At 40.6% G+C, this 19,986-nt stretch overlaps 1 protein-coding gene across 1 annotated transcript in view; it reads right to left on the reverse strand.

Moving 5' to 3' along the window:
* Positions 1–3,653: 3,653 nt before the first annotated feature.
* Positions 3,654–19,986, reverse strand: part of LOC129107634 (glutamate receptor ionotropic, kainate 2-like) — a 52,223-nt gene continuing 35,890 nt past the window's right edge. The window contains exons 8-16 of the mRNA XM_054619152.1: positions 18,436–18,543; positions 18,176–18,289; positions 17,883–18,089; positions 17,170–17,393; positions 13,314–13,432; positions 12,221–12,438; positions 10,036–10,261; positions 6,424–6,674; positions 3,654–3,818 (exon numbers count right to left, since the gene is read on the reverse strand). Coding sequence (XP_054475127.1) covers positions 3,654–3,818; positions 6,424–6,674; positions 10,036–10,261; positions 12,221–12,438; positions 13,314–13,432; positions 17,170–17,393; positions 17,883–18,089; positions 18,176–18,289; positions 18,436–18,543 — 1,632 coding nt within the window. The remainder of the gene's footprint in view (positions 3,819–6,423; positions 6,675–10,035; positions 10,262–12,220; positions 12,439–13,313; positions 13,433–17,169; positions 17,394–17,882; positions 18,090–18,175; positions 18,290–18,435; positions 18,544–19,986) is intronic.

A 19,986-nucleotide genomic window follows, 5' to 3' on the forward strand; every position in this document is an offset into this window, starting at 1 on the left:
GGGTAATCAACACATTGAATGTGTGACAGAAATAATGGTGCAAAAACGACATAAAAATCCAATCTTGACGTAAAGCAGTCCTGTTCATTACTTTGTTCCATTGCCAGTAAGGCTATAAATACGACAGTAATAACTGTACCGAAATCTGCCAATTTATGTCATCATTATATCACCCACCCCTGCCGTGGTCACTTTAGGTGCATCAACTGTTATTTGTTTAAAGGGAAAAAAGGATTTAAATGATTCCTAATCTGGTATCCAGAATTATTAAAAGCACTGGGAAATGAGCAGAGGAATACATTTCCTCCTTCACAAAATCTTTCTTGGCAGGTGCTTTTGGCCTATAATATCTGTATGACAAACCAAAGTCACATTCAGAAAGCAATTTTCAGTCCACAACACAATCTTGGCCATTAATTGCTAATGAACAAGATGTTATCCAAGGATACCTTTCCAATGACCACTTAGGAAACGAAGGAAGAGGACTTAATATGATGGAAATAAGTGTGACAGACTAAATGGTCCCTGCTGAAGGCATTGACGCATGTTCTGACCTTCCCTGTCAATCTGGAGGGCAGACAGGGTGGCTATTTGTGTTGTGGCGATAGCGCTCGGGCTGCAGAAACAGTTTTCATCATTACTCCCAGAGAACCTTGTCAGAAACCCAGAGCTGTCTGATGGCCCGCCTGTCGCCGCCTGTGGGAGGGAAATAACAATAAACAATGAAAAATCTGAGAGTCAGGAGGCGTGGAACATTCTCAGGACCTTTTTGTCAGGCTGTGCAGCCTCCCGAATATCATTGTGTATTCTATATACTCACGGTCATCTGTATTTCTGGGACCTCAGTTTTTTTTTTCGAAAACTCTTTAGTCAAAGAGTGTTATACAGAGCCAGGTGGATAGGTGGACCAGTCAGAAAAAGAGTTGGTCAACATGCTTACCATCATGATTTGATTAATATTTAGCAATTACCTAATTTCCTCATTCAATCAATAAGAAGAGGTTGACATTTCAGAATATTGCAAGACATCATTCTTCTTGGCATCAGTAAAATAAGTTACTAAAACATATCCTGTTTTCAGTTCATTTGTTCCCAAAATAATTAAATAGTTGAATGAATAATATGAGGCAAAACTACAATTATGACATTTTTAATGACATTATTTGTAAAACCTTGCATCGATGTCAAATTCCATGAGCTTGTTTTCGATAGGACAGCCAAGCCTTTGAAGAGGTTTTTAATCAATGTTTCCAGGTATTCAATCACTTCAGCTCGCACCACTAGAACTAGCTGCGTGGAAAATGACAAGCAACACTTGTAGAACCGCAACGAGTTTCAGGATTATGTCTTCCCTGTCAATTTTTATAATGTGTATATGTGAGTGTTTTAAAATAGGTCTTTGACTAAATCCATAAATGTACAGCATTAGGCCGTGTTTTTTTTTTTTTGGTCTCTGAAACCCCTGGAATAACAGATCCGATGACTAACTGAGTAATGTGAGAAGACCGGGGCTGTGAAGAAGTAATCTACAAAGTATGCTTGTCATTTCACAACATGGGACAGAGTTAACGGACAACAAATGTTGTGGGGCCAAATGTGATTGTGTCACTTTGTGAAAAGAATCTGAAGACAGTGGATAAATGATCACAGGTTATCATCAACCACACCCCCATGGGTTACTCAAGTCCCCTTCAGGGAACATAAGTGAAGCAACAAGCCAAGTTGAGACATACAGGGTGTGCATCAAAGCAGCTGATCACATCCACATCACATTTACTGCAGTTGTACTGTTACATACATTCACAGGTCGCCCGGCAAAATTCATTCCTGCCCATGGTGACAGCAGGTGAGAAAAGAAGCTCACCACTTAGTAGCCGATCTAGAGCTTTCGATCATATCGCATGATCAGATAAGAGTTGCCAAGTTGGAATGGTAGCTTGAAGAGCTGACAAATACAATTAGAACTTTACATGGCAACTGAGCAAACTTTAGTAGATGATGAGGATCATATGATATGAATGAATGCTCCAAAACAGATACTTAATGGACCTTGTGTTGACATGTTGTTTTATTTATAGCCAGTTATTAATTTTCACTGCCTGACACAATTGCAAAGATCTACATGTCTTTTGTCAAAAATTGAGTTTTCAAAGTATTTTTTTCTAAAACAGAATCTGTCTGTTCTGTGAGATTATTTCAACCCTTTTCTTCAAACAAATCAACTAGTTTAAATAATTTTCTGAATTCAAGTAACCTTTTTTCCTCTTAGTGCAGCAGTTTTCCTTTATACTGTCAAAGATCCCATGACAAAACTTGAATTGTTTTCACTCTACTAGGGCTAAAATGTAGCCTGGTAACAAAATTGTAGCTTGGTAAATATAGTTATGTTTTAACACAAGCAACATTTGCATGTTTTACTATGTGTTTTACGGTGACTCGTCATAGCTACAGATAGTAAACCACACTTGTTGCTGCACCGTTCCTAGAATTCCAGAATGAGTCACCACCTTTACTACTTTGAGCACCACTTAGTTTACAGTTTCATTGTTCTTACCCACCAAAAACAACCACATTGTTCCCAGACAGTATGTACAGCTGGCCCCATGATACTGACAGACAAAAGACTGAATCTCAGATTGATGAGGGAAATGAACCCTACACAGCAGAGTTTGAAGCCCCATAACCACCAGTTGACAGAATTTGAGGGCTGAGTTGGTATCTGCTACATATTTTGTCCACAGGAGGGGCTACCATGATACAAAGTACTACAAAACTTCTTGTTCTTGTACAAAAACAAACATTTTTGTAGAAATCCTGCATTTTTAAACAACAAGTGATACAGAGTGAAAACTGCAAACCGCATGTAAGGACGAACATGAATAAGGACTTTGACAGTATACATTGCTTTTAGAGGCTTTGAACATAATATTAGGCATGGTAGAAAGTTCTTCACAATGGCAGAACTTTGGCACAAGAAAGGCATTACAGAAGAAAACGATGAGTATTCGACAAGTCAGCATAGATGATTCCAAACCAAATATCACTTTTATACATCGGTTCATAATAAACCATTTGGCACTGACTACCGTTCCCTTTGTTGGTGGGAGATTAGTGTTTGTTTAAATCATTTGAAAGAAACTCAAGCCACTGACGGGAGGGACCAATGGGGTCAAACACACATGGAGGTAAGACAAAAGGGCATTGACATCAACATAAAAACTACATCTGTTGTTACTGTCACAATAGAATTTTCCCTTCTGCACAGGTGTAAAGTGTGTCAGATGAGAATGTGTGTGTGTTTTTGTGTGTGTACGTGTGTGCATATATGTGTTACTTATATGTGTGTATGTTTAAGTCCACTTCTAGTGTGGACCAGACTTACGGTTTGACCCAAAGCTGCTTGGATCCCTTTTCAATTTACATATTTTTAAGTTCCTTTCCAGCTCCCTTCAAAAAGTGAACGTCACAGTGAGGTGACACTGCTCAGGTATCTATATTTCCACAGGAAACATCCGTCTACATAAGCAAGTGGGTTCAATAAGGAATCCTGTTTTGACTGCTAACCTCAGTCCGTGGTTAAGTCAGCGTTAATTTGACCCCGTCTCCCCTCCATGGTTTTTAATCAAGGTGTGTGTTCGGGGTATGCTTAACGTTCATGCCATGGTTTCCTTTCCTGGAAGTCTGCGGTCGTTGAACGTGTGCATGTTAATGACCTCCTCTGTCTTGACAATGACGGGCGGCTGAGGCTTCTGTTTGAGACGACGTTTGCACTTCAGTGACACACGCAGCTCATCCATCATGGCGCTGCAGAATGATCGCTGCAGAAGGAAACAGGAAAGAGGGAAAAGTTACATCTGGCACGATGCTGTTCGCCACACTAGTCAAATCAATGCAATTGCGCAAAATATAACCATAAGCCCATATTATCTTTTTAAAAACATATTAAATAACGGCTAGACAATAGGTTCATTGCTGATATGTATTGTATGATAGAGATTCTAGCCTACCCAACTCATGAAAATGAATTTTTAAAAATACAGTATGCTTTCATTGGTAACATTTTGGTGGGGCTGTCCATGTCCATAATCAGCTAATTCTCTTGTTTTAAAGTATCTTTTCTAAAGAGGTGGTGTGTTCTTAATCCTTGTTTTTTCTCCATTTTTACAACATTGTTTTTGTGTTTAAATCATAAAACGATACTTGGCCAAAGTAAGTTCACATCCAAACCCTCATATGTTGAACATGAAAAAACAAACCATAAAAACAGTTCCAGACCAAAAGTACCCATCGTTTGGATAAGGAAGAATTGAATGGGAAGTCTTACAATGCTAATTGAGTAGTATCATTAACAAGCTGAAAATGTGGTTAGCTAGATGGTAAGATGCTCATATATGTAGCAGCAGACTATGATTGATTGACATTTTTTTAAATAAGTTAAGGCTTTACACTGACTAGTGTAATAGTAAGTCCAACATCTTAATTTATCTCCTAAACATTGTTTTTTAAATAAAGGCTTTCATTTAAAAAGGCCCGTGTCCCAGATTTCCTTTTTTAAGCTTTACTGTTACAAATGGTGTGAATGCAGTTTGAGAGCCTTTTGCACCCTGCCAAGAACAAAAGGGAAACATTCCTCACAATTTTTGCCGCGCAAGCAGCCAATATAACAATACTGAATATAGTACAAAATAACCGCTTCAGCAGATTAAATCCCAAAATATTGGTTCTTTCTTTTAAAACATAAATCACCCCCTGATAGAGTGACACATGTTATGTAACATCAGTAAATATGTGCCTCTGTTGTCCCTGCATTATGTATGTGGTGTGAAATCCTATAAATGTCAATATGCTTCTGCATCAATGTGCCAAGAAAAATTCCCATACATTCAATCTCTGATTATGCAAACTCTAATTCAAATTCTTAGAGGGTGTAGGAAGAGAGGAGATGTGAAAGAGGAGGGAGAGCAGTAAAGTATGAAGCTATTATTTTTTTGTTTGTGTATGCGCGTAGGTGTGTGAGATGGATATATGTAGGTGGCTTATACAGCAGGTATTTTTTGTGTTTCTCTCAATTTTTTTACATATATTTGGCTGGCGCATGAATGAGATATTTTTGTATACTCAAGATGAGTGATTACAGAAGTGGTGAGGCCCAGGAAGGGTGAGGGAAAAAGAAACGGTGAAAAACATTGAGGCGGGATTAGAGTGATGGAGAAAAGCAGAATGAAGGGGGTAATAAAAGCTGGTGACGTTAGGGTGGAGGAGATTCGCAGGGAAAGAAAATAGAGAAGGAGAGGCTGTTCGTCTGCATGTAAATTAGTATCACCTTGGTAGCCTAGAGATTGTGGCATTTGCAAATTATCTGAATACTGTGACCCAGTCTTGCGGCTTATGATTAATGATAGCTGAGATGTGCTCTGAAACATATGCAGACCTGCAATGAAATAATACTCCGCTGCACTGTGCTAATTCTGTAATTGTAAATAATTAAAACACGCTATCAAAAGGACTTTTACAATTATCTGGAAACATCATTGGAAGAGTTAAAGAGCTCTCAAAAGCATACTCCACACTGTGTGATGAATCATGTGCACTCAGTACTAAAATAAAGCACAGATAGAACAGTCTGAAATGTATTCAGTTCATGGCTAGAAAGAAACATAACCAGAGGGGAAAGAAAAAGGCTGCAAATATCCTGCACTGAATGTTGAATGTTTTGGTTTTCAGACAATTCTCACAATTAAAGGAACAGTTCACATTGTTGTCTCCAAGTTTGTTCCAAGTTTGTCTCATAAACAACACTCATATGCAGCTTTTGGTCGCTGTGATAATTCCTGTCATCCATACAGGCCAGCAGAGATCACATCCTGATGGAACTTCAAATTAAGAGATGGGGGAAAAAATCCACAGTCCTCCATCCAAGCAAAAATGAATGAATGTTGTGCTTAAGAGACTAGTCTACTACCTAAAAGACCCAGTTGATTTGGCTAACTCAGACAGATGAAACCCTATATTAGCTTCAGTTCAAGGGATCTCTTCACGGCCAGTATGGACACGAGGGAAAATTAGCAGCGTCCAAGGACTCAGGTACATATAGTCATGTGAGTTTTGTTTCATCAACAACTTATTCCCAAACCTGCAAAAAACAAGAAGCATTCAAACACTACAAATGTACAACATAGTATGTATGCTGTGTTGAATATGATATTTGGTTTAATTGCTTAAATGTATGTGTTTAGTTTAGTTATACCTTAAAAATGGTAAAGAGCAGAAGTTATGCACACCTGTAGGTCGACAGGTGCGTACGAGAAGACAAGACAGAACAAAAACTCCTCCAAATAGAAACAACAAATCTCTAATACAAAGAATATATGGCAAAATATATTTAACTTCATTCTCAACATGCATAAGAAAAGACTCCAGTACCTTTTCCAGCTGGGCGTTCTGCTTTGACTTGTAAAGCACCTCCCCTACTGCCACAAACACTGACAGCACCAGTCCTGCAGCCAGCACGATGAAGATCCCGCCGATGTTCTGCACCCCCAGAGCGCTGGCCTCTTTGCTCTCCTCCTCAGGACAGCCATTTCCTCTCCACCACTTCTCCTTCATCATGTGCAGCTTCCCTTCCTCCTGGAGCTGCAGAATGGCTATTGTGATCTTGTCTCTGTAAGGAGATCCTGCGAAGGACACAACATGAGATTAGTGGGCGTAGATAATAGCAGGATATGATAAAACCTGATTATGCCTTGCTAAATTATTGTCGAGTAGATGTGAATATATAACCAACAGTGGTGGTTGTATGAAACACGCTCTGGCTGGCATGTGATCATATAACCTGTCATGCTATTGTTGGCTGCTTAGAGGGAGTTTTTTTGTAAGTCCTTCTTCAAATCCCACTAATCTCTATATTCACAGAGTGACTCCAAAATTCTCACTCCTCTCTGCAGTGTGTGAATTATAATGCACAGGGAGTTGGCAACAAAGACTTGGCTTTGTGTAGCAGAGCTGCTGTTTATTCTGACGAATTAGCTGCTGTTTGCACACGCTTTCATTTGCCATAAATGGTGCGCTCAAACAGGAAAAAAAAACCCAGAGAAGCCCAGTGGATTCTACATTTCATGGGTGAAAGTGGTTGGGATTAAATGTGTGTTTCTGAGATAGGGTTGCTCTATCACTGTGTTTTTATGCATGTTAATGTCATGATGAGTAAAAGAACCCAAATCCAGCGACGGTGGGAAGGCGCCAGAATTAGCGACAAGGCATTAAGGCGCAGCGGGTGCTGGTTTGATCAAAGGAGGAGTAATCTTTGCAGGGTACCCGAGTGGGGGGGTGTTCTTCTCCCATCCACAGCGTGTTTCACACAACACACGGCCGACCGAGGCGCACTGCACACTCTCTGCCCAACCAGGCCAGGAATGATTAACACTTACTGTGAGCATTCATGTTTCATTAATAAACTGGTTCAAAAGCTTGTTAGTGGATTTATATGATTACAGAACTCATACATAATGAAGCTTGGTTGTACATTTCCATTCCATCTGCTTATTTAGTGACTTAAAATAGATGAAAGAGTAGTAAAATGTACAATTTTAATAATGTGGGCTGATTGAAATAATTTTACAAACCCAACAACATTTTGTTTAAAAACTCTGGGGGAAATGAACTCATTATGGCCCCAGGAAGGAATCACTTTGTCTGTTGCTTTCCAACTGTTTTACCTGTCAGCCCCATGATTCCCCCTGTCTCATCTATCATTTACAAATTGCAGTCCATCATCCTTTCATCTCCATCTCTCTGCGTATTTAGACTGACAAAGTGAACAATAATACAAAAACAGAAAAGTGCCACTGATTTTTGAACAGCATATCAGTGTTTGCTTCTTTGATCATAAATAGTCAATTTTTTGTCTCTATATGTCTTTGTGACGTGCACACTTTGAAACAAATACATTTGATACATTAATCCATTCTGTGCATGTACGTACAGCTCTGACTATGCAGTCGCGTATGTGCACGTGCATGTAAAAAGCATATGCTTGCTTCATTTGAAGATGAGAAATCTATCAAGTATCCGAGTCCCCCGATTCAGGCTCCCCTCATATTTCAAATGATTAATGATGGCCTAACAAAGCAGGCCTTGGATAAATGCTAATAGGATGGGTCCTTAGAGAGGAGGATATGGAGAGCGGGGCCCGGGCAAATGGAAAAGCGCTGTGCTTGACACACTGTGCATACACAACTACCTGACAGATGTTCAACACTAGAGGACATCCATCACTCCCACACTGTCTGGCCTCAAGTAATAATGTGATCACAGTTTAAGTCAATAGCCGTAGATGATGCATTTGCGTTTTGGGAAAAGGACATGTTAAAACCATCAGGCACTAAAAGGTTAAGGCTTATTTTACAGCTTGCTCTGGTTTATTGCTGTAATGGCCCTTCAGGGAATGCACCGCAAAACAGTGTTAACCAGGGGCAAAAGTTATAAGCCGGAGGTTGACATGAAGGCTGAGGTCTTCATGTTGTTTGTGGCCATGAAACAAGGAGCCATCTGAAATAAGAATATTCCTAGTATTCCAAGAGGACTGCTGGCATGAAAACAGAACTCAGTTTAAATCACTAATGCAAGTAACTGTCTCAAGACCTCTTCTATTACAGAAGAAACATTTTAGAGGCTGTGATCAACTTTATACCCAGAAATATAGAAAAATGAACATCAGCATGAGAGATTTAAATGATTTAGAGGGCAATAACTTCGAAAGCTGACATCTTTAATCATTATTGTTTATGCGTTAAAAAAACCCCATTTATTGCTGAATTAAAGCCTTTTGGGGTATATTTTGCAGTCATATACAGTATTTGATACACTACGTCAACACATGAATGAAATTATAGCTGATTCACTAACTCTGTCTGTGTGTCCATCTCAAGGGCATCAGTGTTAGTACTTCTGCACTTATGGGGCCACAGTGGGACTATATTTCACAGCATCACGCTTTGTTACAACCACGGCAATCATGGCATCCCTGCAGATCCATAACTGCACCATACTCATCAGCAGTAGCCGGGTCCAGATGTGGATGGCCAGAATTAATCCTCCATATTTTGATGGCCTTCACATCACTCGTGATATATGTGGCTATTAAAGCTAGTCGAAGTGCTTTCGGTGGCCTCGTCATGACCACTCTAACCTCTGTGTCACGGTGAGTGGAACCATGACCACCTTTATGGTTGGGTGCCCTGGATCTCCAGGGTTGTAAGCTACACGTTTATTAAACCTTACTATTTTATATGCAACAAAATTGTTATCATATTACAGGAAGTGGAAAGTGGTTTTGGTTCCTCTGCCTCATCATAGGATAACGGCGCCTTAAAATGTCGGAATGCAATGTTTTGACAGGAGCTGGGATAAATAAGCAGGAGTGAAAATTTTTTAGTGATCGTTTTATACTCTCTGAAGTGCTTTGTTGTTGGGGTTTAAAGCTCACAATTCAGACGGTGTCAAGTAAGTCACAGGGAATTGCACTAAATTGACTTTCGGGTTGGTTTCTGTGATTGTTTCACGGTCTTGCACTCACTGCCTTATGTGACTGCAAAGTAGGCTGAAACACACCATTAAAGTGTTGTGATTGTTTAACCCAGGTTTGATTCCCTTCTCTGTAAATAATCCTGTGAGAAAATCATTATGGCTAGAAAAAAGAAATACAACCCTGCTAAAGGAAAACCCGAACGGCGCCAGTTTCTCAGGCCCCTGGCACAATTTAACCTTAAACATAAATTCAACCTCTACAGCCATTTGTTTCTCATTAAGATAAACCTTTTACACCTGGCCCTGTTGAACCATTATACCCCTGACCCCATCAATAAAGGTCAACCTTTTAGTTCTCAGGGCTTATCGATCATCCACACTATATACAGTACCTGTTATCTGCCACCCGGTATCTGCAGTATCTCTCTCTTACCAAAAGCTTTTAAAACCTGTTTATAACCACATCAGGCAGCACAGAGGTTTATACTCTAGAGGTTTGAGGTTACTTACCCATAGGTGTTCCCACTCCGTAGGCTCTGGAGTCTATGAGGCCTCCGACCTGGGTGAGGTTGCAGTTGCGCTGGGTTACAAACTCGATGGTGGTGGACTCCATGAGGAAGGCATAGTCTGAGGTCAAGGCGCGCTGGATGCCCTCATCCACGTTCTTGACCATCACAGATTGCCTCCTGCTGTTCATGAATTCCCACATCTTGTCGTAGGTGGAGATTTTTGTTTTCTAGGAGATACCAGAGAATAGAAGCGAAATTGAGATTGGTGGTGTATTAGGAATAAATACAATGGTCAACCCTACGTTCTGCAGCTATAGTAATTTTGTTTCAAAGACAGAAAGCAAAACTTTCATATTGCTATGACAAAAGTTAAAGTTACAATCCTTAATATTTTTGATACTATATACAGTCTGCCTTTTTTCCAGCTACACATTTTGTAGATACATGTTTACATAATAGTTTACATTGTTAATGGTGGTGTCAGCCATTCCCGTGCTGATTTCAAATTGCCTAGCTTCACATGGGGTATTCACAGGATGCAATGCACATATATGCATGTTTATTCTCTACACTAATGGCTTAAAGAGCATCGATTCCAACTGTGACGCCATCCAATTCTAGGACGACATGGTCGTCCTCTCAGGGTCTGTACAGGTACATAGCCCAGAACGCAACGATTTAGTAGAGTGGGGAGAGAATGACCTGCTGGAGCTGAATGTCCCCGAGACTAAGGAGATGGTTATCGATTTTAGGAGGGAGCCTCCCAGGACAGACCGAGTGGTTATACAATATGATTGTTGTTGTAACATGTTGTGGTCCAGTGTACATATATTTACAGACATCTTAAGTGTCCACTCTTGTGGAAATTTGTGTTTGGCTTCACAGACATGCATACACTTAAAAGCCTTCTTTGCCATCATTCAAAGTATACAAGATTCAAAAAACAACAACAGCCAAAAAACCTAGATAAGAAATATTATGTAATATTTGATAACACCTTGAAGTTTGTGCAAAACATATAAGCTGTAACGAAGAAAGCACACCAACAACAATAGTTCCTCAAGAAACTGAAATCATTGAGTGTCCTAAACCGATCCTACAAATCTTCTTAAGTTCCTTCATCAAGAGTTTTCTGTGTTTCTCCTTCATTTGTTGGTTCCCATCCTTCACTGTCAAAAACAGAAACGGCCTCTAAACCCTAGTGAACACCTGTTACAAAATCACCCCCTGAAGCCTAGTCTCATTCTGTGAGCAGCAGATCAAGACAAATGCCCATGACATCATTGAGGATAGTACCCATGTCCTCCATCCCCAGTTCTAGATGCTTCCTCTTGCGTGCCATTCATTTAGGAAGCCATGAGGCCTAACAAGGAACTTAAGGACAATTATGGGCTTTATTTGGACCTTGGCACATAAAATAATTAAATGCTTATCTACCGTGTGGACTACTTCCCTATTTATTATTTATTATTATCTTTATTTTTTGGATTATGAATTTTATTACTTTTTAAATGCAACTTCACTATCAGCTCAGCACAGCCTCAAACAGCTCTTTTGCTTGTAATAGTCAATTAGTACATATATCTGTTTCTTGTCTGTTTTTACTAATGCCCAAAATCCAATTGCCTTCTTGGATTAAATTGTATGGAATTTAATTGAATAATCTAGGGTTAATGTTTTCAATTTGATTTCATGGATATCAGCATAACTGTCTGCTATTAAGATACTGCTAATGCAAACTGAACATTTCCTACTGCTGCTAGTTCACAATTAAAAGTGTTCAGCTGCCAAAACACGTGGTGGCTTTTTTATTGGGAAGCAGTCAAAGGAAATGCAACGTATTTGTCACCAAGGTTAGTGCTAAACGCAATTTCAGCAATAATTAATCTACAAAACAGGGCACGGCAATTTTTGGACAGCGGATACATTTTTAATATTGCAGGGAGCTATATCAATAAAAATTGCTGTTGTAATGACTGGTATCTTTATTAAAACAATGTGAGTTTGTTTGGCTGCCTAGCAAACTTACACAACAGTTGCTCTTGTGTTGTATAAATGACGAAGTAGCTGCTAAAAGTAGCTGTTACCATAGATGACTGAAATCTTAATGATTATAACTTTGAGAAGTAAGAAAGGAAAATATAATGTAAAAACACCCAATAAAACACACTGGCAGACTTGGCTACCTTGAAGAAGGTCATGGTGGCACCGTCCTCCACCACACCGTACAGGATTTTAGTTTGCTTGGCCAGGTCATCGGCTGAGTCTATGGGCGACTCCATCCTCTCCACAGTGAGGAAGGCAGCCAAGTTGGCCGTATATGAGGAAATGATGATGAGGGTGAAGAACCACCAGATGCCTCCCACTATTCGTGTCGACAAGGCCTTGGGCATGAGCTCTGAGCCTGGGGTGAGGGAGGTGGCAGGAGGCATTGTTCATTTTTAAAATGCAAGAACAAGATAAGATTAGTTCATTTAAAAACAGTCAAACTTGTTTCAAGAACTCTCTTCAAGTTTTCAGCACCGGGCAGATGCACCACTTGCTTCAAGATGAAATCACTTGAGAGAGTTCTTTAGACAAGATGATTGTTGGATTTCAAAGAAGTGAAATTATCTTGTCTCAGTCACAAGTTAATGCTTTAAATAATGCAGGGAGCACCAAAAACTTTTTAAAGAGAAAAAGGTGTTTGCATAAATCAATCCCATCAAATCAAAGACATTCAATAACGATCGTTCAGGACAGCGTGGAGAAGTGACAGGCTGTTTGGGCCAGAGAGTCATGTACCCAAGGTAACCTCACATCCTGACTCCACACCCCACTGTTCTCTAGGTGCTGATGGGCCAAGGGCAAGAGGAGAGGACGCTGGGTATTATAGTGATATCATTATCATGATAAAGAACATATGAGTAGACTGTATCATATTTGAATACATCTCACAATATTAGCAATTTGAACTTCTGTTGATAAAAAAAATAAATTGTAATCTGATTTGTAATTCACTGTTTTAAGGGTCATTTGATTCTACTTAAGTGGTATTCAAATCTATACCTCTCATAAAAGTATATCTATCTATGCTCTTATGAGCTAAATTGATTGAATAAATAAAAACATTACATGCACATTTAGTTTAAGTTCTGTCTTCCTAGCAGTGGAACCCCAGAGATCTCTCTTTGTTGCCGGCGGCTTGGACAAAAAAACCCCCCCAACCCTCAGAGACAGTGGGATGCAGAGAGCTCCAGCTCCATAAGAGCAACAGCAGCCACAGACTGAGGCAACTACCTTGCTGCATGAGAGCCCCAACTCCAAACCAGAAACTATTGAGCAGCGTAAAATTGTTTTCCACTACATCCGAGTCTGGGTTGCATGGATGCGGGTTGTACCACTCGTAAGGGCTAAACCTATAAAAAGAAAGAGAACAGAGACAGATATGTCAGCACGGAGCAAAGAACAGTGTGTTCACTGTGTACAGATTAAACGGCACATCAAACATACATTTTAAAACATTGTGGGCAGGAACAAAGGGAATGTAAATGTGTGGGAATCCTGTATTGTGGCCTCAGGGTGAGAGCTTCTGCAGAGACCAAAGCAAATCATTCTGACTTTCGCCGAGATCAACGTATTGGCATATTCAAATGCCATCAGTTTATTGTGGGAACAGATCAATAGGCTGGAATAACACTGTCACTGATGATAATGTCCCATTGCGCGATGATCTTTGGAGCTCATTTGGATTCACTGACTCAGGAGCGTTTATGTGTTTCCTCCAGCGACTGCAATCCCTGCTACTCTGCAGATCTGCCACATCCTCCTCACACCCCGAACATGGGACTTTTCTTAATCTTTTTTTCTTTTTGGTTTCTCAACATGCGGCCCCTGTTCGTTCAGCCACCAGCTGCTTTTCCTCTTTTCTCAAACTACCCTCACAGCTTCATCTCTTTTCCCCATCCTGCACCATTTCTACACCTCACTCTCCCCGAGTTGCTTTGCTTCCCCTATGAACCTCCCCATGTTTACCCCGCTCTGCCTGTTTTGGCTGATTGTCTTCAGGTCAGTTGTGGACATTTCGCATTTATTATCCTAAGCAGAAGTGGCACGGCATTAGCGCAGGGTGATTGGGTTAGTGTTAAGCATCAGGAACGGATTGAGTTTGTGCTGAAGTGGGTGATAGCGGAAACATTGCTTATGCAGAGTTGAGGGGCTCATCAGGTAAGGCTGTTTAGCAGCTTTCCCCCCTAACATGATGCATGCTAATATGCCTGTGGGCCGAGTCTTAAAGGTTCAGACTGCGCAGAAATGTGATTCAATTTGTCAGCTGCAGCTTTTAGAGACGCGTTAAGGACATATATGGCATATATATACCGCATTTACCGTGTAAGACACAGAGCAGCATTTCACATTAACAAACCCAATGTTATTTGACGCCAGTTTTATGGCAGCACATATTTGCCACAGAGACTACATAATTGCTGACAAACTTCATACAGATATATCATCTGATCGCTTCATGTTGCTGCAGCAGCCTAATTAATAGGCGTATTTCACAAGCATCGTGAACATGGCAACATTTGTGTCATATTGCTCTTACTTTAAAGCTTTTTTCTAAGCTGTCTCCTTGAGAATCATCTACGTTGACACGGTTGTGATGACACACTATAATTCTTCCTGTCAACCCCATCAGGATGTTGGATTTGCTGGAATGTCAATGAGCTCGGTCTCCTGGGAACCACAGACAACTGAAATGGCACAATGGCCTTGTGGAGAATGCAGTGTGTGCGCTCACATGTGTTTGTATTTGTGTATGGTTTTATGCCTCTGTGTATCAAGCCTCTGGCGCATGAATGTTTGCGCATGTGCATTTAGCTGTGTGGGTGTGCATTTGTCTCTGGTTGCAACTGTGTATTTGCATTTGTTAAATCACATCCTCTCAAAGTCAAATATTTTCTGTTATGATTTATTTATGTTGCCGTATAAAGAGGTTACATATAATGTTGGGCTGCAACCTGAGGCCAATTGTTGGTGACATCTGAAATGTGCCATAGGTGAGGTAGTGTAAATCTGTGTAAATCTATGCAACATGCTTTTGATTGGATTGCGTTTGTCCTTCTCAATGTCTACATGTGTATTCTGTATGCACCAGAAACCGATGGCTCCTCTGTGTGACCTTTGTCTGCAGTCGGGCTCGTATTCCTGCAGGCCGTGTTCTGCACACCGATCACCAGGAAGAAGGGGACGTGGAACATGCGGACGTAAGGTCACCTCCTCACACAAAGCATGAGGGACATGTTGTATTGCACATAGAATTCTAAAAAGATTCTCCCTCTCCACTGTTCCTCTTCTCCTTCGTCCGTCCCCGGACACAATAACACAACACACTCCCTCCATTAACTGTCTGTTGGATTCAATTACTCTGACTGGCATTATGGATCTGCTGCCTTTCTTCTCTAAGGCCAAGTGTAGAGGCTATGTTGGGGATGTTAAAATCATAGGTGTCCAGGACTCGGACTGCAAAACTGCGACATCCAGTAATTACATGTTAACTTTTATAATGCAGTTTAAAGCATCCATTCTTCTTGGCAGGTTTCAGTACCGGAAAAGGTTCTGCGTTCTGAGTGAATAGCATTTCTTTAAACAAAATGAGGAATCAATTCAACCACAAACAGAGCTGGAAGGAGCCACTGAGTGAAATGTATTTCTCTGAGGCTTGAAATGAGATAGCTTATTAAGTAAAAAATTGTGTTTGTGTGTGCGTGTGTGGGAAGCAGTTTAAAGATGTGAATCCCTGGTGAGATTGAGGTGTTCAGTGTTTTATTGTGCAAAACCAGGACTTCATAAGCACACTAAACTCACTCTATTTGCAGGGGATTAAAATATACACTGCATTTGGGGGATTGACCAATCAATCGGTGGCCGTGCACTCAATACCACAATTATGAGAGAACTAGCTCAGCATACTGAAAAAGAAAACACTGTACTTCAGATTTAAACTTGGCTGAATATTTTTGGTCACATAGTGTGAGAACAAGCATTTTTTTTTGCCATGCTATGCAAAAAAAATGGCACAATGCATGCACTCAGACAAGAGCATTATAATTTAATAAAGAGATCCGAGACCATTTCATTACAACCAGAGGAATATCAATATAATTGCATGCTAATCACTTACCCCGACCAACCGTGGAAACAAAGGGCTACGGATATAATTTGCATATTCTGAACTAACTTAGGTGACAGTTGCTGCTTTCCTCTCATGTGATCATTGTGCCGGTAACATTAGATGAAATGTGCATTAAACCCAAACCTCTCGGAATGGGAGCAGAAGAAGAGGAGCCCTGGGGTTAACACACTTATTTCAACATCGGTCATGCATCTGGGATTTTACGGGGGTGGGTTCACCGAGATATCTGTAAGAATCGTACATTTCTTACAGCAAATTAAGAGATATATAACGGGTAGCTGGTTTTACAGTTGCTGATGCTTGTGCAAATATGCCCTAAATAGTGTGAGCAGTCAGCTGATTTTAATGAGACACCAGTGTTTTTCCTTGCTTCAGCTCATTTTCTGTAAGGCACTGCAGTTAATGAAATCAAAGTAAACATTTAATCCTTTTTAATTACAATTTAATTATATTCATCAAAGTTTAAGTTTCAAGTCATTATCAATTATTCTGGGTAGTGCATTCAGGTTCTGATGGGAAGTTCTGAAATGTGAGATTCGGTTTTTTTGGCATCCACAGTCTACACTTCCAGTTTTATTTTAAGGCAATGATAATCCCACCCCCAATCTATGGTATGCTTTGGATGAATGATCAACAGTTGTGTAAAATATAAGCAAACATGTAAAAACACTGGTATGATCCCTTAAAGTAACATATTTAGATTTATTTTTGTTGTAGACCATATCTACATCACTGAAGTCATCTAAAAATAATAAGGCATGGACTGCCTGGCTGCTGGGGTGCTTTTTCCACCAGTCACAGCTTGATGGTTTTCTGTGAATAAATCCCCCTAGCCCAGAGGGAGCAACTGCTGTGTGGTAGTGAAAATAGGCAAACAGGTAGGGAAGAAGGACGTGGAGGAAGGAGGGAAGGAAGAAGGAAGGGAAAAGGGAGGTGGGGAGGGGGGGCTTGACATGTTACCTGGCTATGACAAACAGCACACAACTGACACCCAAGCAAGCCAGCAGAATATACATCCAGATATCGGGTGAGAGGGGGTTGAGGAAGGAGAAGACCCCGGGGTTGGTGCCGTTGGGCTTGCGGTAGAGGATACTTATCCCCAGCGTCATGTAGGGCTTTGAGAAGTCGATGACCTTCTCCCTCACGTAGGTGATGGCCAGAGGAGCCACTGCCAGGTCTGATTTCTGCAATGAGATAATAGGCTTTTAGTGGGGGGGGGGGTGTGTGTGTGGGTGGGGGGGATTAGCATCTGATTAATTCAGAGGGATTAGCAGGAAGGGGTTGAGATTACAGGTTATATGTATGATCCTTCTTATTTGGTGTCAAAGGGGAGTCACCAAGGCAACAATTTTGGGATTAGATTATTCTGTGCCATTTTTTTTTTTCCATTGCTAGACCTTCTGTTTTTCAGATTGTGTAGGTGGCTCTCTTTCTTTTTTCTACTGCTCATGCCAACTAACAAACTATCTCTCTGTTGTGAAGTAGCACATTTTTTTGGTCTCAGGTATGTTTGGAACATTGCATTGTTGGCTGTTGCAAGTAAATAAACTGAAAATGCAAAAAAATATTTTTTAGTTATTCTGCTGTTAGAGATTTATAGTAAATCATATGCTTTTTAAAAAAATGCTTTTTCTGTATCCTCCTTTGTGCACTCCTGGCGATATTTGACTCACATGGTCGATTAGCTCCCGCACCATGCCGTTCCATTGGCCCGTGGCCTCATCCAGCGCCCCATACTTCCCATCTTCCACCAGTCGCACCTCATAGTGGAACCCCAGGATGCCAGAGAGCTCCCTCAGCAGGTCGATACAGTAGCCTTCAAAACGATCGTTTCCATACAGAGGCTTATCTGACTTCTTGAACATCACATATGGCTCCTCCTGTACAAGGGTAAATAAGTCAAGCTGTGCGTATTTATTTTCCATGTGTATTTGGTGACTGAGTGTGTTCATTTGTCCGTGTCTACCAGTATTGTCGATACACGCAGGGATTTGTTGGCCAGAGAATCTGTTATGTTGGATGTCTTGCTTTTGTGAGACTCTGTCATGTTCAGACCGCTGGGAGGATCCCATGTTCCAATCTGTTGAAACAATTCAGTGTCAAGTTTCTATCACCTTGTCTAACCACAGGAAATATAATGCTTTAAAGCATCCAGCCCAACAAATCCTTTTTTTCCTTTAAGACTCAGAAGTCACACATCATCAACAACACCAATGTTTGACACACCTTTTCCAGCCCGTCCTCCTTCAGACTGATGACATCCAGGTCGAAATCTGTCCTCAGTCCATTGGTCTTGTTGAAGAGAACACGTCCTGTCAAACCGTCCCAGTGAGCCTGCGGACAGAAGCACACATCATCATAAATCAAAATCCTCAGCACAGTCATTCCATTAACCTTAAGTTATCGTCTTTCTCAACAGCATCAATCTACCCACTAACCGTAAAACTTTTTCTGTCCCAATTATACATTTTGTCTGGCTCTCCCCTCACTGTCTATCTCAACAACATAACAAGAAACAATAAAGCAGCCAGAATAGAAGCAGTTTTGACAGGTAAGAGTTCATTATGCATGTGGGTCATTGTGCTTGAAGTTTCACTTCAAAGCCATTGGAGGAACAGACGGGCATGGAGAGCGATAGCAGACACGGGAGGGGGAGGAGGCGGCAGCTACTACAATGGCTCAATCTGAAAATTACCTGCAATGATACCATCCACAGAATGAAAGAGCTTTGTAGAACAAAGCAAATGGCTGACCCTGACTACAGTTAAGGAGACACACAGAGGCTTTGATATAAACACGGGTGGAGATATGCACGGAGAGAAAGTGGGAGACAGGGAGTGAAACATCACAAAAAAGATGTAGTTGCTGATGATAATGCGGTGGTTATTTAGATTACATTATGAAGATGTTTAGAGTGTTAAAAATAAGCAATACATTTTGGACAGTGTGTAGGATTTGGTGGCTTCTCAAGCTTAGTTTTTACTCGCCGCAATGAAGCCGGCGCATGACGTAATTGCCTCTGAATTTGTGTAACTGGGCACACGCTGTGCATGGATTACATGAATGTCACAATTAGTTCACTGATAAAAACACTATTTATATGTCTAGGGATTGAGTATATATTTTGCCAGCACAATCAAATTGTTTTCAGGATATTCAACCTTTTTTCTTTCTAATGTGTACTAATGTACTACTTTTACATTACATTACAGTCATTTAGCAGACGCTTTTATCCAAAGCGACTTACAATCAGTAGTATATTACATATCATTCACACACTGATGACAGGGCTACCATGCAAGGTGCTACCTTGCTCTCCACTACGCCACAGCTGCCCCATACTTGACTGTTTTCTTTACAGGGCTTGTACAGAGGTAATAAAATATGAGATATGAGTTTACAGATAATTACAATCCCTCCTCTGCATTGAAGAGGTTGATTTATGACTTTTTGCCGGTTACACCTACAGTATATGGGCATATCTATGGGTTACACTCTTTGTCTTTTTGATTCCTCACAGAGAGTATAAATGCCTCCGTTCATGCTCGGAGCTTATGCGCCGTCTGCAGAGGTTTTTTATAATGATAATTGTAATTTACTACAATAGAAAGACAAAAATGCAAAATGTGCAACTCAGTTCACAGGAAGCGCTCCAGTGATTCACAAAGGACATGCTCTCAAATATGATCAATATATCATTCCCGAGCTACAGTGTTCAGCAGATTCCATAGGTCAGAGGTCAAGACAGGCTACATGTTGATAGCATTGATGGCCTTG

This window comes from Anoplopoma fimbria, chromosome 18, assembly GCF_027596085.1.
Source record: "Anoplopoma fimbria isolate UVic2021 breed Golden Eagle Sablefish chromosome 18, Afim_UVic_2022, whole genome shotgun sequence".
NCBI lineage: Eukaryota > Metazoa > Chordata > Actinopteri > Perciformes > Anoplopomatidae > Anoplopoma > Anoplopoma fimbria.